We start from the raw sequence: 27180 nt of genomic DNA on the forward strand, positions 1-27180 counted from the left end.
TATATGACATTCCTGAAAAAGGCAAAGCATGGAGACAGTAAAAAGATCAGTGGTTCCCAGGGGTTCTAAAAGAGGGGGAAAAAGGATGAATAGGAGATTTTTAGGCCAGTGTCATTATACTGCATGATACTGCATGGTGGATACATGATACTGTATATTTGTCAAAACCTAGAGAACTATACAACAGGGAGCGACCACAAAGTTAATATTCTACTAATATTAACTCAACAATTCTAACAAATATATCACTCTAATATAGGATATTAAGAACAAAAGAAACTGGGAAGAGAAGAGGGTAAATAAATTTCTGTACAATTTTTCTGCAAACCTAAAACTACTCTAAAAAATAAAGCATATTTTTTAAAAAGTGATAGAACCATACCTCAAAAAACTCAACTTCACTGAATATTTATTTGATAAAACAAGTCCCAGACACATTCTACTAGAGATACAATTAAGTTTGCTGAATAAATTTATTAATTTATCTTTCCATTAAAATACTTTCTACCTAAACCGATGACAACACACTCTAAACTTTACTCAGACTCCCTTTTTATCCAAACACCTTTAAGGGCCAAAATTTTCCTCCAGATAAAATCTGAAATCCTGATTTCAGGATTTCATATACATATATACATACATATATATATGTATGTATATATATATATATATATACATATATATATATGTGCTTGCACATGTTTGCATGCACACACAATTACTGTCCTATGAATGTGTTTGCCCTTGTCTCCTGGTCTTTATCAAGTGTCAATAATATACTTTACATGATTTTCCATGACATAAATCTTAACCAAACAGTAATATTTGGTCATACCTAGTAAATTATCTCCTTCCTAAAACAAATATTAATTAAAATTGTAATGAGAAAAAAATTATTTTCAATAAATAAACTAAATAGGTTTATCAGGCAGGTAAGAAACTTGAAAAGATGAAAGTCAGCATCTCTATCTGACTCACAAATATTGAAGAAGCAAGGGCACTCAGTGAGATGAGTAATGGTATGGCCTTGTTGAAGCAACGGGCATGGAAAATGACTTGGCAGTTGTGTGGAAAGTACTTTATAGCTATTGTTTCTCACCCAAAATGCTTTCTTCCTCATCGCTGAAATACTGATTCTAAACAGATGGCTTGATCATCTGTTAAAGACATTCAAGCCAAGAAAACAAGCACAAAAGCTTATTTCCAATCATCTTTATTATATTTGACTGGAAAACTCTATGAAATATGAAACATTCCTAAGCAATTTTTCTTGAACAAAGCAAACATTTATGAAGGGCATACTATGTGCTTCTAAATGAATGAGAAATGGTATCTGCTTTCTACGAGCTTGGGTCTAATAGACCCACTGTAAAAACAAAGACCAAAGTCAGTGAGTTTGTTTATCATTAAAGAAAAAGGAATCAAGAAACAATTTGGGTTTCTTTAGTAATTCAACAGCGTGATCATGACACTCTAGTGTGTTTTTATATAACCTAGAGAAAAAATATGTAAATTCTTCAGGAGCAATCTTTTCCCATAAAGAAGTGTTCAATTTTCATAACTTCAATTTCTCCATAAAATATCCAAACTGAATTCTACCTGGTCGAGAAAAAAAACAAAAAACAGGAAAAAACTTTTCACAGAACACAGAGATCTGCCTACTTAGAGGGTTAATCTGTTCTATTCCAGGGTATACAGTCAAATTGGGAAATATTTTCTAGAATCAAAGAACAAAGGGTACAAGTTAATCTAAAGACTAAACTAATACAGGAAGGCTTGTTTACAGTGTGTTTGTGTTATGGTCCATGTGCATAAACTGGCCCACTTACAGAAATGTATCAAGTCATTCAAAACCAGGATGGTTGGCTCTAATTTCTGAGGAGTAAACAAACCTGCCCAAGTGGGATCTAGTTCTGCTTCCTTTCCAATGCATCTAACACAAGAGCTCAAAGACCTTAACGTTCTATAAGTATCTTCTAATGAGTTTCTGTGTTCTATTTATCTGTTTACTCCTAGTTAATGTCACATGTGCATCTCCAATGGATCACTGTTAACTGAATTTTGGTGTTTTTATACAACATGTATCTGTTCCAAAAATCACAGTTTCATCTATTTGCAAGCACACACATTCCTATTTGTGGGTCTTTACAAAGACAATGATGGGCAATGTTAAAGATTCATTTCAGAATGACAGACTAATTTGTACTAAAGGAAGCAATTTTCTTTAGATCACACTGGAGCTAAAAAGTCTTAGACAAAATGTTCTCAAAACATGGTCCAGGAAACCATGAGAATTTCTGAGACCATTTCAGCATCTGTGAGATCAAAAATATTTTCATAATACTACTAAGCTGTTATCTCCCTTTTTCACTCTCATTTTCTCATAACTATACAGCAGAGTTTTCCAGAGTCTCTAAGATTTGTGGTATCACAACAGATTGATTGCAGAAATAAATGTGAGAATCCATCTGTCTTTTATTAGCCTAGGCATCATCAACAGATATATGCTAAGTTCTTTGAGGTCTTAATAATTTTTAAGAGCATAAAGGAGTCTTGAGACCAAAAAGTTTGAGAATGGTGGCTTAGGGAACATTCATCTATATTAGTTTTCCCACAAAACCTGGAAATAATTAACAATCTGGGGAAAAGCTATGAACTATGGCAGTTGTCCTATGAGAACAAATTTGCTTTTAAATGTCATTTGTAGGTTCTTTCTATTGCACTTACACCTTCTCAACCACTAAGAAAGGGAAAATATTTCCTTAGAAAATACTTAATCCAACCCATTAATTTCATAGACTCAGTGGCAATATAAGGCCTAGAACCCAGATCCAGCTAGGAAGATAAAGCAAAAGATATATAATAATAAAACATACATACATTGGGTCCCTGGGGGGCTCAGTTGGTTAAGTGACTGCCTTCAGCTCAGGTCATGATCCCAGAGTTCTGGGATCAAGTTCCACATAGGCTCCCAGCTCCACGGGAAATATGCTTCTCCCTCTGACCTCCCCTCTCATGTGCTTTCACTCTGTCTCTCTCTCTCTCTCTCTCATAAATAAATAAAATCTTAAAAAAAAATATGTAAGTTCTACTTCCGCTATAAGAGAATGAGCCCCTAACAAACTGGTCCTCCCATAAGTAATAGCTCCAGACTCTAATTAAATTACAAAAAACTACTACCTGAGGATTCTGGAGATTGATCAGTGACAAGTAAATTGTGGAGAGACTCAGAACCTGGTGCAAGCAACCAACACAAAGTATGAATTTCCTCTTTTCTGTAGCTTTGTACTGAGGGTGGCTGCAGTCAAACTCCAATGAAAGACAACCATCTCTCTGGCCAGGGGAACCAGGGGAAAAGAGATCACACAATCAAGGCCACCAGAATGGAGGAAGCCAGAAAACGGACACCCAGATTCTGTTTAAATTCAATATGAATCTCTGAATCATAAACCATACATGTATGAGGCAAACAGAAAGCTGCTGGGCCTAAAGGTAAAAGTACTGAACTGAATGAAATCTGAGCCAAGGTCCATTGCAGGAATGACAGTTTGAGCCTTACCAAGCTGATCACCTACTAAAATGAAAACATCAATGTTCTTCAGAGGAAAGTAACAAAATCCAGACATTCCACAAAATTACATTCACATTGTCCAGGATACTATACAGTACTACCCAATATATGAAGAGCCAGGAAAATGTTACTCACTCTCTAGGGAAAAGACAATCACCATATGCCAACCCCAAGATAACAGAGATGTTAGAATTACCATACAAAGACTTTAAAGCCACTATTATAAATATGCTGAGTGAGAAAAAGTAAAATATTCTTATAATGAGTAAAAAGATAAGACGTCTCAGTCAAGTCCCAGAAAAAGTAAATACTCTCATAATGAATAAAAAGATGAAATCTCAACAGAGGACTAGAAAATATTAAAAGCAGACACTTCTGCTTCTGGTCAAGATGGAATAGGAAAAAGGAACACTGATCAAATAATTTGAGCAGGCTACAGTAATCCTACTACCATCTGATAAAATAATTTAAAACACTGTATTTCAGGGTGCCTGAGTGGCTCAGTGGGTTAAGCCTCTGCCTTCAGCTCAGGTCATGATCTCGGGGTCCTGGGACCAAGCCCCACATCAAGTCTCTGCTCAGCAGGGAGCCTGCTTCCCCCTCTCCCTACCTGCCTCTCTGCCCACTTGTGATGGCAGTCAAATAAATAAAAAAATATTAAAAAAAGAAAAAACACTATATTTCAACATCACTAATAAATATAGCATGAAATAATTTCAAGGATTTTTAAATCCAGCAAGATACAAAAAAAGAGTATATACTGTAACCAATTCAGGTTTATTCCAGAAATGTAATGTTAAACATCTGAAATTACAGAGAATCAATGAGAAAAATCACATGATTATTTCAATAGATTCAGAAAAAGCATCTAACAAAATTCAACATCCATTCATGATAAAAACTCTCAGAAACTAGGAATAAGAGGGAACTTCCTAACACCAATAAAGGTATTACTATCATTATGCTTGATTAAGAAAGGAGGAATCATTTCCCCCATGAACAGGAACAAAGAAAGGATTTCTACTTGTATCACCTTTATTCAATATTGTATTGTATGTTCTAGCTATAGAAATAAGTCAGAAAAATTAAATAATAAAGCACACAAGGCAGTCCAAGTTTGTAGGTATGGTTGTTTACACAGAAAATCTCAATAAACATACAAAATAACTCTTGAGAACTAAAAAGTAAATAGAACAAGACTGCAAGATACTAGGTTAATAAATTAGTAAGAACTGAGACCATTCTTTCCTACTAGCAACAAACAGGTAAAGCTGTGGACTCTGAGAAATAAAATGAGGGTTTTGGAGGGAAGGGTGGTGGAGGGATGGGTGAGCCTGGTGGTGGGTACTATGGAGGTCACATATTGCATGGAGCACCGGGTGTGGTGCATAAACAATGAATTCTGGAACACTGAAAGGAAATAAAATGGAAAAAAAAAAAGAAACAAACAAAAATTCAAAAACAATACCATTTGCAAGAATGACCCCCAAAATTCACATAAACTACTTAGGAATAACTCTTATAAAAGATGTCCAAAATCTTTACAGTGAAAGCTGCAAGATACTGGGAGAATTAAAGAAGTCTATAAAAGAAATAAATGCCATGTTTCATAGACTCATTATTGCTAAGATGGCAATTCTCCACAAACTGATCTACAAATCCTTATCAAAATTGCAACAGACTTTTTTTTTTTTTTTAAAGAAATGGATAAACTGATTCTCAATTCACTTGGAAATACAAAGAACATGGACAACCCATGTAACTTATAAAATGAACAAAACTGGAGGACTTGGGGCACCTGGGGGGCTCAGTGGGTTAAAGCCTCTGCCTTCAACTCAGGTCATGATCCTAGAGTCCTGGGATCGAGCCCCGCATCAGGCTTTCTGCTCTGCGGGGAGCCTGCTTCCCCCTCTCTCTCTGCCTGCCTCTCTGCAAACTTGTGATCTCTGTCCGTCAAATAAATAAATAAAATCTTTAAAAACAAAACAAAACAAAACAAAAAAACTGGAGGACTTGCCCTACCTGGTATTAAGACAACAGATTTGTAAGAGACTTTGGTATTTGGTGAAAGGTAGACATATAGATCAGTAGAACAAAACAGAGAATCCAGAAATAGATGAACACATATTTGGTCAATTAATTTTGGACAAATATTTCAAAACAATCAAACCAGAAAATACCATTAAATCAACTGTATATTCATATAGAACAAAAAGAACCTTACTGAACTTGTACAAAGAAACTAGCTTGAGATGGATCATAGATCTAAATGACAAGCCCCAAACTACAAAATTTCTTTAACAAAACACAGAAGAAATTGATGCAAATTTAGGTCAAACAGGGGCGCCTGGGTGGCTCTGTGGGTTAAGCCACTGCCTTCGGCTCGGGTCATGATCTCAGGGTCCTGGGATCGAGTCCTGCATCGGGCTCTCTGCTCAGCGGGGAGCCTGCTTCCCTCTCTCTCTCTCTCTCTCTCTGGCTGCCTCTCCATCTACTTCTGATTTCTCTCTGTCAAACTAATAAATAAAATCTTTAAAAAAAAATTTAGGTCAAACATTTCTTACAAAGAAAACAAAAAACCCTGCCTATAAAATAACATTAAAAAATACACTGTATTTCATTAGACTTTTAAACTTTTGCTCCTTGGACGACATCATTAAGAACATGAAAAGACAAGTCACAGAACGTTAAGAAAAATACAAATATACATGCAAACATGTACATATACATATACTCTCCTCTCTCCTTCTCCCCTTACCCTCTGTTTAACATAAGAAGACAAAAATCCCATTTAAAAATGAGGGAAAAAATATGAAACTAGTCCCCTCTACTGGAATGAAAACTGGATTTAGTATTTTGCTTTAAAAAAATTGAGCATGGAAAGGATACTCCAAAGGAGTGTAATGGATAAACCTGGGGGACAGTACCTTAACCAAGTAGTGACTCAGGTAAATATCAACACTTATAAGAAATAGTGATTTAAATATAGGAAGGAATGAGAAACTGTCCTAGATCAGAGAAGCCTAGGAAGGCATGACTAAATACAGTGTAGTATCCTGGGCTGGATACTGGAACCAAAAAAAAGGATATCAGAATCTAGGCTAACCATGGCAAAACATCAGACAAGTCCCAATCAGGAGATATTCTATAAAATATCTGATAAGTAATCCTCAAAATTGTCGAAGTCATTAAAAACAATGAAAGCCTGAGAAATTTTCACATCTAAGAAGAGTCTAAGGAAGCCTGTCTACTAAATGTAATATGGGTTCCTGCACGGGATCCTAGAAGAGAAAAGAACTTCAGGTGAGAATTAAGGAAATCTGAAGAAAGCACGGATTTTAGTGAATGATGATTTATCAGTACAGATGCATTAACTAAAACATTAAGGTAAAATGTTAGTAACAGGAGAAATTGGTTATAGGGTATACTCTTTGTACCATCTTTGTAATAATTCTATAAATCTACTATTGTTATAAAATAAAGTTTATTTATTTAAAAGAAAGACAGGAGTGGAAACACTGGTGAAACCTGAATAAAGGCCACAGTTAATGGTAATGTATCAGTGTCAACTTCTTGGTTTGATAATGTACCATGTGAAATGTAACATGGTTATAGAAGAGGTTAATATTAAGGGAAACCAGATGAAAGTCAAATGGAAACTCTCTGAACTATCTCTGCAAGTTTTCTGTAAACATAAATAGTTTATTTTTTTAAATGGGCAGAAATAAACTTACACTTCTTAAAGAATACGTAAGTGACCAATAAATATATGAAAAATGTTTATCATAGAAATGCAATTATGAACTAAAATTAGAGAACACTACCCATTCAATAAGAGAAGAGCTAAAATTAAAAAGACTAACCTTTCAAATGAAATGGACAAATTCTTGAAAGACATAAATTACTAAAGCTCACTCAAGAAGCAGATAACATCAATAATCCACAACTATTAAAGAACTGAATTCTTAGTTCAAAATCCACAAAGAAAATTTCAGGCCCAGGTGGCTTCACTGGTAAATTCTACCAAACATTTAAGAAATAATTCCAATTCTACACACATCCTTTTAGAAAACAGAAGAAAAAACACTTCCCAAATCACTCGTTATGGCCAGTATCACCCTGATAACAAAACCACGCAGATTATAAGAAAACAAAACTACAGACCAATATTCCCCATGAATATAGATGCAAAAATCCTTTAAACAGGGGCACTTGGGTGGCTCAGCCAGTTATCCATCTGCCTTCGCTCAGGTCATGCTCCCAGAGTCCCAAGCCATCCCGCTCCCTGCTCAGCCGGGAGTCTGCATCTCCCTCTCACTCTACTCCTCCTCCGCTTGTGCTTGCTCTTTCTCTTGCTCACAAATACATAAATAAAAATCTTTTAATTTATTTATCTTTTAATTTATTACTTTATGTATTTATTTACTTTAAAAATTTTTTTTTAATTTTTAAAAATAAAATCTTTAAAAAAATACTTAAAACATTTTAGCAACTTGAATCTGGCAAAACACATAAAAAAATAATAACTCCTCATTAGCAAGAGGGGCTTTCCCCCAAAATGCAACACTGGATTAACATTTAAAAATTAATCATGTATTTTATCATCATAATACAAGAACATGGGCAAAAATCCAATTATCAACAGATATAGGAAAGGCAGCTGACAAAATCCAAAACATATAGGCAAAAATTCAAGATAACAACAGCAGAAATTTCATAAGAAATGTAACTAAATGTCAAAAAGATATGTTGGCTATTGATGTAGTATGAGAATACGCAAAATCTTTAAAAGCCATCAAGTATGAACTCAATTTCTAATAACAGAGGCACTTACATTTGGTCTTACAAAGTGTTCTAATTTCTTTCAGCATCAAGTATGTCTTCTGATTATACATAGGCTAAATTTTTTTTTATTTATTTACTTATTTCAGAGAGAGAGCCAGCGAGTAGGCAACAGACAGCACAAGCCAGGGGGAGAGGCAAAGGGAGAAGGGAGAAGCAGGCTCCCCACTGAGCAGGAACCTGATGTGGGGCTCAATTCCTGGACCCTGGTACCACAACCTGAGCTGAAGGCAGACGTTCAACTGACTGAGCCACCCAGGTGCCCCTAGATATAGGCTAAAATTAAAGTCAATTCTTAAAAATTGAAAATGCTTGAGTTGAAGTATAATGACCTTGGGCCAATTTAGAAAGGAATGAGGGGAAAAGGTAGTAGGAAAGGTTTCTAATTTGCTACAGATAAGTTATAAAGGAGAAAATTAACAAGTAAATGGTATTATTCCCTGAAAGAAGACAAGTAAACCAAAATTTGTCTTTACTTGTCAAATGATTATGGGGAAAGTTGCTTCCTTTCTTCAGGCCTCATTCTCCGTCCTTTTTTTTTTTTTTTTTTTAACAGTTTAATGCTTGTTTTTAATCCTTGTTTAAAAAATAAATAAATAAAAAGACAAAATATAGGCCCCAAATAGTGTCACTTAGACCAAGTTCCCAAACTAACCTCTTCTAGAAATGCAGTCTTATCTGGCCAGCCAAGAATCTTTCAAACCATGCCAGTAAGATTGCGACTTTGGCCCTCTCTATCCCCACAAAAAAGATGAGGCAATCCACAAGCTAAGAGACCTTGCTTTTACTCCTAGAAAGCCGCATGCCTGGAAAAATCCTTCTCTTTTGCTAATAACTTTCTTGCCCCCACCCTCCTTCTATTAAAAACCTTGCATTCTCAGGTATCTTATGGTTCTTAATGCTATAGTAAATGGAATCGATTCTCTAATTTCCCTTTCTGTATTTTCATTGTTAGTGTATAAGAAAGCCACTGATTTCTGTACATTGATTTTGTATCCTGCCACGTTGCTGAATTGCTGTATGAGTTCTAGTAGTTTGGGGGTGGAGTCTTTTGAGTTTTCCATATAAAGAATCATGTCATCTGCAAAGAGAGAGAGTTAGACTTCTTCATTGCCAATTTGGATACCTTTTATTTCTCTTTGTTGTCTGGTTGCTGTTGCTAGGACTTCCAATACTATGTTGAACAAGAGTGGTGAGAGTGGGCTTCCTTGTCGTGTTCCTGATCTCAACGGGAAGGCTGCAAGCTTTTTGCCCTTGAGGATGATATTTGCTGTGGGTCTTTCATAGATAGATTTTATGAAGGTCAGCAACGTTCCCTCTATCCCTATACTTTGAAGTGTTTTAATCAGGAATGGATGCTAGATTTTGTCAAATGCTTTTTCTGTATCAACTGAGAGGACCATGTGGTTCTTCTCTATTCTCTTATTAATTTGTTCTATCACATTGATTGATTTGCGAATGTTGAACCATCCTTGTAGCCCAGGAATGAATCCCACCTGGTCATGGTGGATAATCTTTTTAATGTGCTGTTGGATCCTGTTTGCTAGGATCTTATTGAGAATCTGAGCATCTATATTCATCAGTGATATTGGTCTGAAATTCTCCTTTTTGGTAGGGTCTTTGCCTGGTTTGGGGATCAAGGTAATGCTGGCTTCACAGAAAGAGTCTGGAAATTTTCCTTCTGCTTCAATTTTTTGAAACAGCTTTAGGAGAATAGGTATTATTTCTTTGAAAGTTTGGTAGAATTCCCAGGGAATCCATCAGGTCCTGGGCTCTTGTTTCTTGGGAGGTTTTTGATCACTGCTTCAATATCATTACTAGATATTGGTCTATTCAGGTTGTCAATTTCTTCCTGGTTCAATTTTAGGACTTTATAGTTTTCCAGGCATGCATCCACTTCATCTAGGCTGCTTAGCTTATTGGCATATAACTGCTGATAATAACTTCTGATGATTGCTTCTACTTCCTTGGTGTTAGTTGTGATCTCTCCTTTTTCATTCATAATTTTATTAATTTGGGCTTTCTCTCTTTCTTTTGGATTAGTGTAGCCAATGGTTTATCGATCTTATTGATTCTTTCAAAAAACCAGCTTCTAGTTTCATTGATACATTCTACTGGATCGGAAGAATAAACATTGTTAAAATGTCTATACTGCCTAGAGCAATCTATACTTTTAATGCCATTCTGATCAAAATTCAACCGGTATTTTTCAAAGAGCTGGAGCAAATAATCCAAAAATTTGTATGGAATCAGAAGAGACCCCGAATCACTAAGAAAATGTTGAAAAACAAAAATAAAACTGGGGGCATCATGTTACCTGATTTCAAGCTTTACTACAAAGCTGTGATCACCAAGACAGCATGGTGCTGGCATAAAAACAGACACACAGACCAGTGGAACAGAGTAGAGAGCCCAGATATGGACCCTCAACTCTATGGTCAAATAATCTTCGACAAAACAGGAAAAAATATAAAGTGGAAAAAAGACAGTCTCTTCAATAAATGGTGCTGGGAAAACTGGACAGCTATATATAGAAGAATGAAACTCGACCATTCTCTTACACCGTACACAAAGATACACTCAAAATGGATAAAAGATCTCAACGTGAGACAGGAATCCATCAGAATCCTAGAGGAGAACATAGGCAGTAATCTCTTCGATATCAGCCACAGCAACTTCTTTCAAGATATGTCTCCAAAGGCAAAGGAAACAAAAGCGAAGATGAACTTTGGGGACTTCATCAAGATCAAAAGCTTCTGCACAGCAAAGGAAACAGTCAACAAAACAGAGGCAACCCACGGAATGGGAGAAAATATTTGCAAATGACAGTACAGACAAAAGGTTCATATCCGGGATCTATAAAGAACTCCTCAAACTCAACACACATAAAACAAATAATCATACAAAAAAAATGGGCAGGAGATATGAAGAGACACTTCTCCAATGAAGACATACAAATGGCTATCAGACACATGAAAAAATGTTCATCATCACTGGCCATCAGAGAGATTCAAATTAAAACCACATTGAAATACCACCTTACACCAGTTAGAATGGCCAAAATTAGCAAGACAGGAAACAACATGTGTTGGAGGGGATGTGGAGAAAGGGGAACCCTCTTACACTGTTGGTGGGAATGCAAGTTGGTATAGCCACTTTGGAGAACAGTGTGGAGATTGCTCAAGAAATTAAAAATAGAGCTTCCCTATGACCATGCAATTGTACTAGTAGGTATTTACCCCAAAGATACAGAGGTAGTGAAAAGAAGAGCCATCTGTACCCCAATGTTTATAGCAGGAACGGCCATGGTCGCCAAACTGTGGAAAGAACCAAGATGCCCTTCAACGGAAGAATGGATAAGGAAGATGTGGTCCATATACACTATGGAGTATTATGCCTCCATCAGAAAGGATGAATACCCAACTTTTGTAGCAACATGGATGGGACTGGAAGAGATTATGCTGAGTGAAGTAAGTCAAGCAGAGAGAATCAATTATCATATGGTTTCACTTATTTGTGGAGCATAACAAATAGCATGGAGGACAAGGGGAGTTAGGAGAAGGGAGTGGAGGGAAATTAGAAGGGGAGGTGAACCATGACAGACTATGGACTCCGAAAAACAAGCTGAGGGTTTGGAAGGGGCGGGGGGTGGGAGGTTGAGGGAACAAGGTGGTAAGTATTATAGAGGGCACGGATTGCATGGAGCACTGGGTGTGGTGCAAAAACAATGAATACTGTTACGCTGAAAATAAATTTAAAAATTAAAAAAAAAAAACTTGTATTCTGTAGGACTCTCTGGAGAGAGCTTTGGAGCTCTCTCTAGAAGAGGTGCCACCCCACTGATTCATAAATCATTTGAAAAAGTCAAGTAGATACTCAAATTAACTGGGTTGAATTTTGTTATTTAACATGCTAGATTCATTTGTAAATCTAATATTTATTGAACCTACTATGTGTTAAGCACTCTTCTAGACACTGGTGAATACAGCAGTGAAGAAACACAGACAAAAACGTCTCCCCTCACAGAGATTAGAGAGATAGATAAATAAAATACCTATGTAAAATACATAGCATGTTAAAGGGTAATAAATACTATGGAGAAAAATATAACAGGGAAGGGAACAGAATGTACTGAGAAGGGTTGGTTTTAGGAAAGTTATATGGGAACTAGATGATGCCTAGGTTCACCTTCAGTTCAAAAATCAACAATTCTTGTCTATGTTGACCAGGCAGCATAAAAACATACAGTGAACCTCTGAACCTGACCTCCTTAAACTCACAAATTCTATCACCTTGCTTGGTGTGTCACCACTTATATTTTAGAAAAATAGGATTAAACATACATTTTTCCATACTGAGACAAAACATATGCTGTCATTTAATGAAATAAGTAATTTCCCAGTCCTGCCTTGGGAGACGAAAAAAAGAAAGAAAGAAAGAAAAAAAGAAAACAAAAAATCCTAGCAATTTGTCCTCAGACAAAGGTTCTATAAATGTGGCATTTCTGTACACTACAGAAAGGCTTAAAATTAGCTGCTTTTTCTCCTTTTCCAATATATTTGTGGTCTGGCTTTTCTTCCTTCACCGAGGCTAAGTTAAAACAAGAGGTGGTTTAACAGCTTCTCCAAAACAGAAGATTTTCCTAAGGCAAGAAAAGTCAAATGGAAAAGCATTACTACTATAGCTATTATAGCTACCATATTTTGTATGCCTGCTCTGTGCCGGACACAGCATCAGACACTTTATCCATCAGGTTGAATTACATGAAACTGCCATTTATGGGTCAAAATCAGCAATTTTATAAAGTTTAAATACATTATCATCCATTCACTTCAAATTCCATGAGAGAGACATCTCTGTTGATGGTTAACTGTGCTGTTTTTCTATAGTTCATCTATTAAATTACTATCTCTGGCATATCTTCAAGATAATACAGAATATTTGTTTAGAGGTACAAAGGCCTTCTCCTAAGTTGATGGTGCTATATATGACAACTGGAAGATACTGCCTATCTAGGAGAAAACAAATACTTCAACCTTTTTTGGTTAGGACTTAATTTGAGGATTTGGAATTGTATTTTAACTATCATAATCCATAGCACAAATTTCATCAAAAGCTAACCATAGCCATGTGGCTTCATTTTGAGAAAAATTCAATTTATTAGTTATGCCTACTATTCTGCTTACAAAGACACAATCTTTATATCAAAATTAGTATTTTTGTCCACTAGAAAGAGTATAAAACAACCCCAAATTATACTAATATCTTAAATTCGTGTATTTGGGTTGGAATTTCTATTTCTTTGGAAATGCCTCATCAATCTTTCCCAAAAGGAATCTTTCCCAAGAGAGAACACTGTCCATAAACCAACCTATTAAGTCCAATCCAATAATTTTAAATTCATCTTTTAAAAAGGAGATTAGTCCCTAAAGTTTGTTTTGTTTTGTTTTTTCTTTCTGGCAGCTATTTCTTATTCACTATACAGTTCACATCTAGAATTTACATTGATAAGACATTAATAAAATAACGTTTAATTATTTTCTAAGTAATTGTATGTAATCTAAAATTTCACCTAGCAGCAAAAGGCAGGCATTCTGCGTGTTAGATTACAGGAAATAAGAAAGTGTTCTCCGACATTTAAATGCCAACATAAGTCTCAACAAAACATTAAAAGAAAAAATAACTAAAGCTTTTTGAAAAAGAAATTAATTAATATAAGAAGAACATGATGATCACATTTAGAGACCAAGAAGTCTAAACAAGTAAATATATTTTAAAACCTACCAGTTCATTGCTTGTAGATGTGAGCCTTAGCTTTTCTTCAATTTCCTTTCCAATTTTCTGAACAGTTACCTGAGTCTGTTTAATTGCACACTGGGCTCTATGAAGCCTAGAAATAAAAGTTGCAGAAAAATTTAAGTGAGTTAACTATAAACTTTTAACACAGAGCAACAGATATAAATGGAACAAAATGAGGACAAACTTTCCAGGATAAGCAGAACTAGGAATTAACTCAAACTGACCATTTCATAATTCCTTAGCATATTTATAATGAAATAAACAGCAATTACTGTGGACCCTAAAAACACCCTTTCTATTCCTGCCTGCCTGCCCACCTCTGATATACTGAGAGCTAAAATGGCAAACTCACAGGAGTCTGGAAGACACCTTAGAAAATAATCTAGTTGAGGGGTTCCTCGGTGGCTCAGCTGATTGAGCACCTGGCTCTTGGTTTCATCTCAGGTCATTATCTCATGGATCAAGGGATCAAGCCCACAGTCAGGCTCCACACTTGGCAGGAAGTCTGCTTGAAGATTCTCTCCCGCGGTCCTTCCTTCAGTGCTCTCTCTCTCTATAGATAAATAACGTTTGTTTTTTGTTTTTGTTTTTCTTAAAGGAAAGAATTTGGTTGAATTCTATCATGTTACAAAGGTGAAAACTGAGGCCCAGAGAAATTAAGTGGAGTGCTAAAGTCACCAGGAGAAGATCATTGATAACAAAAAATATTACCTATGGGTATATACGAAGGAAAAAAAAGAATTAACAATAATCCCAGTTAAAGTAGCAGTAGCCACTCTGAAACAAGAAACACTGAAAAAATTAAGAACTATTTTTCTTTTTTGCTTTCATTATCAGTTTGTGTTTTTCTTAGTCTGTTGGTCTTCAAATATAGCTTATATATTTATTTATACATATATACAAATTGTCTTTAGTTTTAGATATCGTGATTTTCATATAATGAAAATGAATTTCATTATTAATCTACAAAACAACTAGTAGAACTAATAAGGTCACAGGATACAAGGTCAATATACAGAAATTCATTATATTTCTATACACAGGTCTTTGTTTCACAATCACAATTCTGATCTCAAAAGGCTTTCATTTTTTTAAAGAAATTAAGAAGCTGATACTGTAATTTATAAAGAAAAACAAAGACGCTAGAAGAGATAAACCCAGATACACTTTTTTTTTTTATAAAACTACATAACCAAAACAATATGGTACTGGCATAATGATCAAAACATAGATTAATGGAACAGAGTAAAGGTTATATAAATAAAGCTACACATATATGGCCAACTGATTTTGGACAAAGGAATCCAGACAAACTAATGGAGAAAATAAAGTTTTCTAAACAAATGGTACTAGATAAACTGGCAAAAAAAATTAATTTCATTCCCTACCTCACAGCACATGCAAAAGATTAATTCAATGACAGCACAGTAAACATAAACCCTAAAATCATAAAACTTGTAGAAAAAATTGAGAATCTCTTGCAACCCTGGGGGAGGTAAAGATTTCATAGAGAAGGCATGAAAAGCACTAACCATAAAATTAAAAATAGATAAATTGGACCTCACAAAAATAAAAAATGTCTGTACATCTAAAGATGGCATTAAGAAAATGATAAGCAGTCTGGGAGATAACACTTGCAAAACATCAATCTGACAAAGGACTGTGTCTGGAGTATATAAAAAACTCTTATAAATCAGTAACAAAAAGATAACCCAATAAAAAATGGGCAAAAAAGTAAAATTCTTCACCAAGTTGACATAAGAGTGGCCAGTAAGTACAAGAAAAGGTACTCAACATCTTGGTCATCATGAACATGCAAATTAAAATCATAAGAAGATACCATTTTACACCTGCTAGGATAGCTAAAATTAAAATAACAACATCTAATACTAGCAAGAATGTGGAGCAACTTGTATACATTACTGGTAAGAGTGTAAAAAAGTACTACAATTTGGAAAACAGTTTCTTATAAAGTTAAACATCCATCTAACCCAGTATTTGTACTCCTAAGCACTTACTCAAGAACAATAAGAACATATGTCTACAGAAAGATCTGTATAAAATTTTCATAGAAAACAACACAAATGTCCATCAAACAGGAGCATTAGTAAACAAAATGACGTATAATTCTACTCATCAATACAAAGGAAGACACACTGAATCACGCAACAATCTGAACTAATCTCAAAAGCATTATGTTGAGGGGCGCCTGGGTGGCTCAGTGGGTTAAAGCCGCTGCTTTCGGCTCAGGTCATGATCCCAGGGTCCTGGGATCGAGTCCCACATCGGGCTTTCTGCTCAGCAGGGAGCCTGCTTCTCTCTCTCTCTCTCTCTGCCTGCCTCTTCATCTACTTGTGATCTCTCTCTGTCAAATAAATAAATAAAATCTTTTTAAAAAAAAAAAAAGGCATTAGGTTGAGTGAAAAAAGCCAAGAACAAAAAGTAGACTGTATGATTCCATTTATACACAGTTCAAGAACAAAAGCAATCCATGATGACAGAAATCAAGAGTTGCTGGCTGTCTATGTGGGGTGGAACTGACTGGTAGAAGACAGGGGAAACAAAGGGAATTCCCTGAGGTGACGGAAATGTCCAACATATCTTTCCTGGAATGCGGGTACATAGCTATATGCAGAATTTACACTTAGGATCTATGCATTTCACTGTGTGAATTTTACCTCAATTTTTAAAAATCATTCAATAATTCTAACCTGAAAGATATCCTATATACAAGGTGAACATTTTTAGGGATTCGATGGCATCAGAAACCAACATCAGGAACACAAGCAAAGACATTACTATCTCTGCCTACATTATGATGATGATAATGATGATGATGATACTATACACCAAAAATATTCATGACATATTCTGTACTTTCAGAAATTGCTTGATAGTTATTGAGGATTTCTTAGATCATCTAAAATGGCCATCTAAAAGGGAGCAACTCAGGTCATCTAGAAGGGAACAAGTCTTACTATAGCTAGTTTGCTCATGAGCTAAGTTACTCAAGCAACTTCCTCGAGGCTCCTGTGGAATCCAACAGAGGTTACACTCCATCCTACTGCCTCTTGCACTGGGAATGTATGTGTACACACTCTCTTGGTAGTAATACTCTCTTACAAAGTTGCTCTACAGAAATTTAAAAGCAAAGAGAGGCCCCTTGTCATGCAGTCCCAGCATATATCTCCAGCCTCATTTCCTGATAGTCCTTAACTTGCGTGCGCTCAGCTCCCAGCAATTCTCCAAGCATATCATGCCATTTTTTTGTTTCTGTGCCTTTGAGTGAGCTGATCTATCTGCCTGTAAGTTTTCCCCATCTCTTAGCAGATAAGTACACTCCTGAGTCCATTAAAAAGGCAGTTCAAGCACAATCGCTTCTTCAAAGACCTTTCTGGACTATTCCAGACAGATGAAGGCACTCCTTCCTCTGGAAATCTACAGCATTCCAAATACAAACCTCTAACAAAGATGACAGAACCACATTTTATAGCAACTGTTTATTTCCTTACTAGATCTCTCCAAGAAAAAAAAATCTCTTATTTTTATATACATTCTCAGTGCTTAGAACAGAATGTGGCACAAAAGAGGCACTCAAAAGGTATCTGCAAACTGCATGTCAACTAACGCCTGAATATAAAAGCTCAGTCCCAAGATTTGATTATTTTTTACAGGTATCAGTGGGAGAGTGAAAGATTACAGTGATAGTCCCTGTATTTACAACTTTAAAATACGATATTCAAAAAAAAAAAAACTTCTCATGTAAATAAGGAAACATGCAATTTTTACTAAAAAAAAGCCATCAGAATTGTAATAATAATAGGCATTATCAACTCAGAGCAGAAATCAACAAAATAGCCTGTTACTTTAAAAGGGGGAAAATGCTGCCTGAAACTCACTGGTACTATGCAAACAACCTTGTCAAATGGTAAAGACTTTAAAAATAAAAATGATTCATGACCATAATTAATGTATGACTTCAGCTATTTGGCTCTCACTGCCCCAGACGCTTTCTGATCTTACCTTAGGGGCTTAAAACACACAGACAGAGTCACATTTCCTCCAATCTTCAGTGTTATCCAAATAGACTTTCAGAGCCCCTGCTACATCAAGACAGAGCTAATAATGTCCCCCTTTCAAACCCAAAAGAAGAATAAAAGTTTGATATGTTTAGGCTTTTAAACATAACATGGGGCATCCTGATTCCCCTGAGGGTGAGGAGGTGAAGAACTGACAAGGAAAGGAACAACTACTTTACTTCCAAACCAGCTAGACCGCTTCAGAGGACTGTTTCTTGATTTTGCAAACTATGAAATGGTACTATAAAGAAATACACATCATCTAGTCATCTGGTGGCAGGTCAAATACCAACACTAACACTGCCAAGCTGAAACAAACTCATTACCATGGGTTTGAGGAGAAGGGATCAAACAGCTGTCTGAGAGGCACTCTAACTGGAGCAAACAGATGCAGCCCTATTACTTAATATGCTTTGAGATAACAGTAAAATGGAAACTGGGCTCTAAAATAATGTTTTAGGGAAAGACAGTGCTGTGAATATAAAAATCTATGGAATAAAAGGCATTATGTTAAACAAATATTATATACTGAGACCATACCAATCAAATATTAACAATCATCTCAGTAAAGGAGAAGTTAGGAGACAATTTTTGTCCACTTAGTATCGATCATATCACATCTGAAATGCTGCATTCTATTTTTAGGTGAAATATGACAAATCAGAATCCCTCGAAAGGCAGTATACTTCCTTATGGCATGTGGGAAGAGATAAAAAGGGAGAAGTAAATATAAGAAAAGACAGGTATCTATTAAGACAGACACCTTATCATTGATGACTTTGTATTTCATAGGAAGAAGCATAGATTTTTTTTTTCCTGAAGGAATTATGAAATCATTAAAGTTTTAAGTGAGGGGCGCCTGGGTGGCTCAGTGGGTTAAAGCCTCTGCCTTCGGCTCAGGTCATGATCCCAGGGTCCTGGAATCAAGCCCCGCATTGGGCTCTCTGCTCAGCGGGGAGCCTGCTTCCTCCTCTCTCTCTGCCTGCCTCTCTGCCTCCTTGTGATTTCTGTCTGTCAAATAAATAAATAAATCTTTAAAAAAAAAAGTTTTCATTTCTTTTGATGGCTGCATAGTATTCCATTGTGTATATATACCACATCTTCTTGATCCATTCATCTGTTGATGGACATCTAGACCTGTACCCCTGGGGATAAAAACATATGTTTATAAAAAATTAAAAATTAAAAAAAAAAGTTTTAAGTGAGAAAAGATTTAATTACATTTAAACTTTAGAAAGATCTTTCTTCCTAAAAGAAGGTAAACTGGACACAGAGGCACTGTAAACAGGAAGGCTAGAGTGTGGTTATTAGCCTCCTTAGGAAAAGTTTAGGCACTGCTCTAAATTAAAAAGGGAACAGGAATGTGTAGACGTGAAAAGTGAAAGAGAAGGAGAAATAAAGAATGATGCCCCAGCTCAAAAAAACAAAACAAAACAAAAAAGAATGAGGCCCAAAAACAAATTACCAACATCTGGAACACAAGGAAAGACATCACTAGATCTTATAGACATTTAAAGGGAATTACTGGGAAATTATGAGCAACATGCCAAAAATTTAAAAACTTAGATGACAGTCAAATTGCTTAAAAAAATCCCAAGTTTCCAAAACAAATAAATGAATTAGAAAATCTGAATCGCCATTATTGGTTAAAGAAACTAAACTTGTAATTAAAACCACTTTCATGTACAAAACTCTAGGTTCAGAGAACTTCACTGGTATTATACTAGTTTTAACAAAATCTTTCAAAGAAGAGGAAACACTTCTCAATTTGTTTTATAAGACCAGTATAATCCTTATACCAAAACATGACAAGAACATGACAAGAAAAGACAAGTACCACACATGACTATAAATGCAAAAATCATTTAAAAAATGTTAGCAAATCAAATCCAGCAATGTATCAAAAGGATAATACACATCTTGCTCAAAGAGGTTTATTTGAAGAGTACAAGGTTAATTTACCATTTGAAAAATCAATAATGACAAAATAAAGAAGAAAAATATGGCTATCTCAAAAGATGCCCCCAAAAAAGCATTTGATAAAATTCAATACCTGTTAGTGATTAAAAGCAAAACCAAAAAACCTTGGACAAACTAAGGGAAAAGGAGAGCTGGGCGCCTGGGTGGCTCAGTGGGTTAAGCCTCTGCCTTTAGCTCAGGTCATGATCTCGGGGTCCTGGGACTGAGCCCCACATCAGGCTCTCTGCTCATCAGGGAGCCTGCTTCACACCCCCACTCCCCACCCCCACCTGCCTCTCTGCCGACTTGTGATCTCTGTCAAATAAATAAATTTTAAAATCTTAAAAAAAAAAAAAAAGGAGAGCTTACTCTGATGAAGAATTTATTTTAAAAAAATCTACAGCTAATACAAAAGAGGGACTTAAATGAAAAAACCTACAGCTAATATTAGATCAGGAGCAAGGAAAGGTGTCCGTAATTAAACTAATAAATAACTTTAGCAAGACTGCAAGATTCCAGATTAACACAGAAAAACTTAATGGTATTTTTGTATCATATAAACAAATACTAAGTAGCACTAATGAAAGATGTGTAAGGCCCACGCACTGTAAACTATAAAATATTGTTGAGAGAAATTTTAAAATCCCTAACAAATGGAAACATGTAACAATTATATGGGTTGGAAGATTCAGTATTGTTAAGAAGTTAAGAGTCTCCCCTAAATCTATCCAGAGTAAAAACAATCCCAGCCAAACCCTTGCAGTCTTTTTTCTTTTAACTGACAAGCTGATTCTAAAGTTGATATACAAATATAAAAGTCCTGGAATAGCCAAGAAAATGTTAAAGAAAAACAAAGTCGAAGCTTACATTACCAGATTTTATGACTTATCACAAAGCTAGAGTTTATAAAGTAGTAGTTACAGAAGTCTAAACAAATAGATGAATGAAACAGAATTCAGAGTATAGAAACAAACCCATTATATAAAATAAATCTATTTTTTGATAAGGGAAAGAAAAATTTTGTCAACAAATGACACTGAAATAACGGATTTTGACATGGGGAGAAAATGAACCTAAATCTCTACCTCACATCATACGCAAAAAGTTAAACTGAAATAGATCAAAAACTAAATGTAAAATCTAAAACTATAAAGCTTCTAGAGTAACATGTAGAAACTGTATTAATGACCTCATGACCCTGGATTAAGCAAAGATTCTCTAAACAGGAAACAAAAGGTATTATTCATAAAATAAGAAACTGATATAACATATTAGAGCAACATTTGAAACTTCTACTTATTAAAAGATGTAGCAAAAAGTAAAAATCAAGACAGAGAACAGGAAAAAAATGTTATATATGTGTGTGTGTGTGTGTGTGTGTGTATAATCTCTATATATAATCTGACAAAGGATTTATATTTATAATACCCAAAGAATCTTACAAATCAATGATAAAAATAAAACCCAATAAATGTTATCAAAATATTTGAATAAACACTTCACAAAGGATATAAAAATGGCCAATAACATGAAATGGTGTTTCACTATTCATGATGGATTTAAAAATTAAAATCAAAAGGGTATCTCAAAACGCACTGTAACTGCTCAAATTTTCAAAATGACAATACCAAATGATGGCAAGAAGTAGAAAAGCTGAGCTTTCAAACATTGCTAATAGGACTGTAAAACTGTGTAACTATTGAAGAACTGCTTGGCAATTTTCAATAAACTAAACATACTATCTATCATATGAGCAGGTAGTTCCATTCTGAAGTCTAATAAAAGAATAAATAAATAAATAAATAAAATAAAAAGCATATGACCACAAAAGACTTCCATAATGCTATTCCTTAAAAGCTTTATTCAGAACTTTAAAAAGTAGAAACAACTCAAACATTCATCAATAAGATACTGGGTAAGGAAATTATGGTATATGCACAGAAATATCACTCAGCAATAATAAATAAACTGCTGATCTATAAAATAACCTAGATAAATTTCAAAAACTGTATGTTGAACAAAAAAAAGTCAGAAACTGAAAGAGTACACCATATGATTCCATTTATAAGAAGTTTAAGAACAGGAAAAGCTAATAATGACGAGGCAATGAGAAAAGGGTTTAACTCAGTCAGGGGTAGGAGTAAGGGTGTAAGAATGACTGGCAAAGGGGTATACAGAAATTTTCTGGATAATGGAATATATTCTATACCATGATTGAATGATGACAACATGGGTATGTACATTTGTCAAAACTCATCACACTGTACACTTAAATTCCCTGCATTTTACTGTATATAAATTATACTGCAAAGAAAAAAAGGGAAAAATGATAGCTGGTATACAGCTTGGGGAATCAGGAAAATGGTGATGTTATTTATTGAGGTGGGGAATACAGAATGAACAGTTTGAAAAGATATTCTACCTTCAGTTTGAGGTGCCTGTGTAATATCCAAAAGGAGGTGTTGAATATGACTTGAATATAAGAGTCTGGAGCTTAGTAGACTGATCTTGGCTGGAGACAAAAATGTGGCAATCATTAGCACACAGATGGTTATTAATGTTATGAAAGTGAATGAGATCATTCTGGAAGACTGTGAGAATGAAAGAGAACAGAGCCTAGAACAGAATCCTGAGGAACATCAATATTTAAGGGATTAGAAAAAAAAAATTAAAAGCTGCAAAGAATTCTGACCAAGAATGTCCAGAGAAGTAGAAGAAGAGCTGGGAGAGTTGAAGTTACAGCAGTCCAAGGAACAGAACATCTCAAGACAGAATGACCACTGTCCTAACATCAAGTAACCTAAATCTACAGATTTAGCAACAAGAGCTTGATTAAAGCTATCTGGAATCTGTTCTCCTTTCTCCAAGTCCACTGCCACCGTCAACTTTCAACTAGCCAATACCCTGCTGACTGGCTTCTCAGTTTCTACACTTGTTCTTCTCAATTCCATCTCTCCTTTGTACCAAAGGTAACCCTGTCACCTGGTCAGTATTATTGTATCTTATCTGACCAAAGAGTCTCCAGAATGCCTGCCTTATCAAGCTCTATGCTAGTCTGATATCACCCACATCATTATGCATGTTGCACCTGTCAATAATCTTGTGTGAAAGAAGAGAACAGGATTTAAAGACGAAGGACTTTGCCCCAACCAGTAACACAGTCCACCCAGTACTCCGTGTTTCTCCTCTCACAGACTAACAGAGATAAACCAGTTCTCATTTATGTTGTAATTACTGATGCTTTGATACATAGCTGTGACTAAATTCCCTTGGAGACAACTAGAAATATTACAATCTACAAATCTGTAACTTAAAAGATTAGTGCTGTCTAATGCAGCAGCATTAGCAGCAATGCAGTGTTTGTCTATATAGTTCCTATCATTATGTAATACACCTAGAGAAAGTTAACACATATGTTCTTCTAGTCATGTTTATAACACTTACCATCAATGATAAAGATCTAGACACCGTGAAAGTCATGAATCACCCCACTGCTCTGGAAGGGTTAACTGGCAGCAATATCACATTACACCAGTCTTTTCCCTCCCTCTCCTCTCTCCTAGTCAGTACCTAAATCTGTTGATTCTTCTTCCCCTATGCTCTTAACTCAACATTTCCTTTTCCTTATTCCCACTATAGGCACCCCAGCTTGGCATTAAAAAAAGGTCTCCTGGGTGGCTCAGTGGGTTAAGTGTCTGACTCTTGATCTCAGGGTCCTGAGTTCAGGACCTGCATTGGGTTCCAAGCTGGCCGGAGTTTACCTTTAAAAAAGAAAAAAAAGAGGCCTCCCTCCCTCTTTCTAATCTCTGCCCTCCTCAATCCATTTGGAACACTGGCAGGAGAATACTCCTCCCCAAACACACATTTTAGTGGTGTACTATTTTGGGGGCGCCTGGGTAGCTCAGTGTGTTAAAGTCTCTGCCTTCAGCTCAGGTCATGATCCCAGGGTCCTGGAATCGAGCCCCACATCGGGCTCTCTGCTCAGCAGGAAACCTGCTTCCCCCTCTCTCTCTGCCTGCCTCTCTGCCTATTTGTGATCTCTGTCTGTCAAATAAATAGTTTTTTTTAAATAGTGTACTATTTTTTTAAAAAGATTTTATTTATTTATTTGACAGAGAGAGAGGTCACAAGTAGGCAGAGAGGCAGGTGGGGGGTGGGGGAAGCAGGCTCCCTGGTGAGCTGAGAGCCCAATGTGGGCCTTGATCCCTGGACCCTGAGATTATGACCTGAGCCAAAGGCAGAGGCTCAACCCACTAAGCCACCCAGGTGCCCTAATGGTGGACTATTAAAAAAATCAAAACAATGAAATGGGGTCCAGGAGATCTGCCAACTCTTTAGTGATCAATAAGTAGGCTGACTACTGGCCCATTAGTTTCTTTGCTTGAGAACATTCCATACTATGGAATGTATACTGTGGCTATTTACATACAAATTAACACTCAACTGTTTTAGCCTGGAAATTCAAAGTCAAATAAAATCTAGCTTAGGCACAATATTTGGTATTTAATATTATTAAAATCCTGGGGCCAAAATGAACATCTGGCACATAATACAGATTTACATATTTAATAAATAATTGAATGAATAAACATTTATTTAGTGCTTACTATGTTGCCAGGCACTGGGCTAAAAACCTGAAATGTAATATTCCATTTAATCTTCGTAACAATCCATAAACTTCATACATTATCATTCTCATTCCACATGTAAGAAGCCAGAATCAGTATTCAAAACCAGGTTTGTCTAAGTCCAAAGCCCATGGGTTTTCACTGTTACCTATCTTCTACCCATAAACCTATCATTCCTAAACCAATCTTGCCATCATCTCCCCAACAAACTTCAGTATCAGTAATACTTTACATGTTAAATTAATTTTTAGTTTCCAAAGTCCTTTTTTTTCTCAGATACACTGGCTCAACTTTCTAAATACGCAGGTCCCAGTTTAATGCTCCTACCATACCAGGTTGCTGTGTGCTTTTTCTACCATTCTACTCACAACAGCCCTTATCCCTGATCTAAATCTGCTACTGCTTTCTACCCTACTACCTTTGCAGCAGGCAGAATTCCAAGATGCCACCAAGATTCCCATTCCCTGGTATACTAGCCCAGTACCATCCCCTCCTCATGCATGTTAGCAGGACCTGTGACTATGATAGGATATTACTCCCAAGATTATGCTACTTTATAAGGTGAAGGTATTTGGAAGATATAATTAAAGTCCTAAATCCTGACTTTTAGTTAATCAAAAGGGAGATAAGCTGGTGTTATAAACTGAACTGCATCCCCCCCAAAATTCATATGTTGAAGCCTTAACTCGTAAAGTGACAGTATTTGGGGACTGGGTTTTTAGGAGGTAGTTAAGCTTACCAGTGAGGTACAAGGGAGGGATCCAAATCTGACTGAATTAGTAGCTTTGCAAGAAGAGAAAGAGATAGCTATCTGTCTCCCTTCTTCCTCCCAGTACAGAACAGACCCAGAAATTCCTCTAGGAGAGGAAAAACTCGGGTGAAAGTCCAGGCATATTTAGTAGTTAACATTTGCTAAGGCTATACCCTTATCTGATTTCTGGTCGTCTTCATTGACCCTGGAAGCGTGGCTCTATCTGGAGTCCAGATCATGTAATAATCTGCTTACTGTCTTTCCCTGCAGCACTGGATTCCATATGCCTTGAAAACACAGTCCTATATCTTATTAGTATATATCCTCATATGAGCTTCCTCATAGTACCTGCTACGGACCTTCAGTACATATTTCTTCTCTTCCTTCCCTCAGGAATAGGAAGGAGCCCAGAAGCACAGCAGACATTTAAACCCTCAAAGCATAGGAGACACTCAATAAATAACAGATGACTATTTTAAGATTTCATCTGATTCTTTTTTTTTCAAAGTTTGCAAATCACGTAATACTAGAATACAAATTTCTAATTGTCAAATTCCATTTTAAAGAATGATTTTTATAATGGAACCTAGGAATTCAGATATGTCTGCCTGGAACAAAGGTCTATCATTTCTCATTCTAGATATTAAATGCCTATCAACATAGCCCGAATTTTCCTAGCAGTCACATTTCACTGATTATTAACACTGATTAACTACTGACTTAAGGTTCTGTATCTTTTTTTGCATAGGCTGTGCCCATATGTCATGCCTTCCTCTTCTAATACTGTTGGTTTTGGGACTCAAGTATAAGGCTATATTCTTATCCCAATTAAATTTCATCTTGGAATTTAAGATGGGCTGAATATATATGTGTGTATATATATATATATAATCTACTTTCCAGCCCCCAGAGATCTATATACTGACTTTGTTACACAAAGCAATCGCCATCTCTATAAGCTCCATATTAACACTGCTAAATTTGTAACTTTGCATATGCTTTCTATATCTTTGTTCAAATGCTTAGATTGTAATATCATAAAGGGAAGTACATTTCCCTAGTTCACCATTATATCCCTGGCATACTGCACAGTTTCCAACATGTAGTACTCAATGAACATTTGGCAAGTAAATAACTGAATGAATGGACATGTTCATAAAGACTAGACAAAAACAGAGCCCTGTATCATTCCATTAGAAATTTCCCTCTATATTGATAATAGGCAGTTATAAATCTTCCTATTTTTTACTATCATCCAGATTATACTTCTTCATTTTGTTCCTAAAGGTTTCATTACATAGATTGTCACACAACTTCCTAGAGATATTGTCTGGATCTAAAACTCTAATTATCCTTTCAAAATGGAAACATCAGTCTGAGGTAACTTGTTCTTGTGAAAGGTTCACTAAAGGGGAAGGGATTTAAGCTTCAATCTGATCGAAAGATAGGTAGAACAACTGTATGCAAGAGAACAGTCATTTTGAGTCCTGAGACTAGCTTTTCAAAATCATTAAAAGAGCAGAGTGCACTGCATGTTCACAACAGGAAGCA

The 27180-nt window shown here is 35.8% G+C and overlaps 1 protein-coding gene across 4 annotated transcripts in view; it reads right to left on the reverse strand.

The window, feature by feature from the left end:
* Positions 1 to 27180, reverse strand: part of UVRAG (UV radiation resistance associated) — a 298599-nt gene that overhangs the window by 149251 nt on the left and 122168 nt on the right. For all 4 annotated transcript variants that reach the window (XM_032359467.1, XM_032359470.1, XM_032359468.1 and 1 more), the window contains one exon: positions 14198 to 14303. In XM_032359467.1, the coding sequence (XP_032215358.1) occupies positions 14198 to 14303 (106 nt within the window). The remainder of the gene's footprint in view (positions 1 to 14197; positions 14304 to 27180) is intronic.

The sequence above is a fragment of the Mustela erminea genome, chromosome 9 (genome assembly GCF_009829155.1).
Source record: "Mustela erminea isolate mMusErm1 chromosome 9, mMusErm1.Pri, whole genome shotgun sequence".
Classification (NCBI taxonomy): Eukaryota; Metazoa; Chordata; class Mammalia; order Carnivora; family Mustelidae; genus Mustela; species Mustela erminea.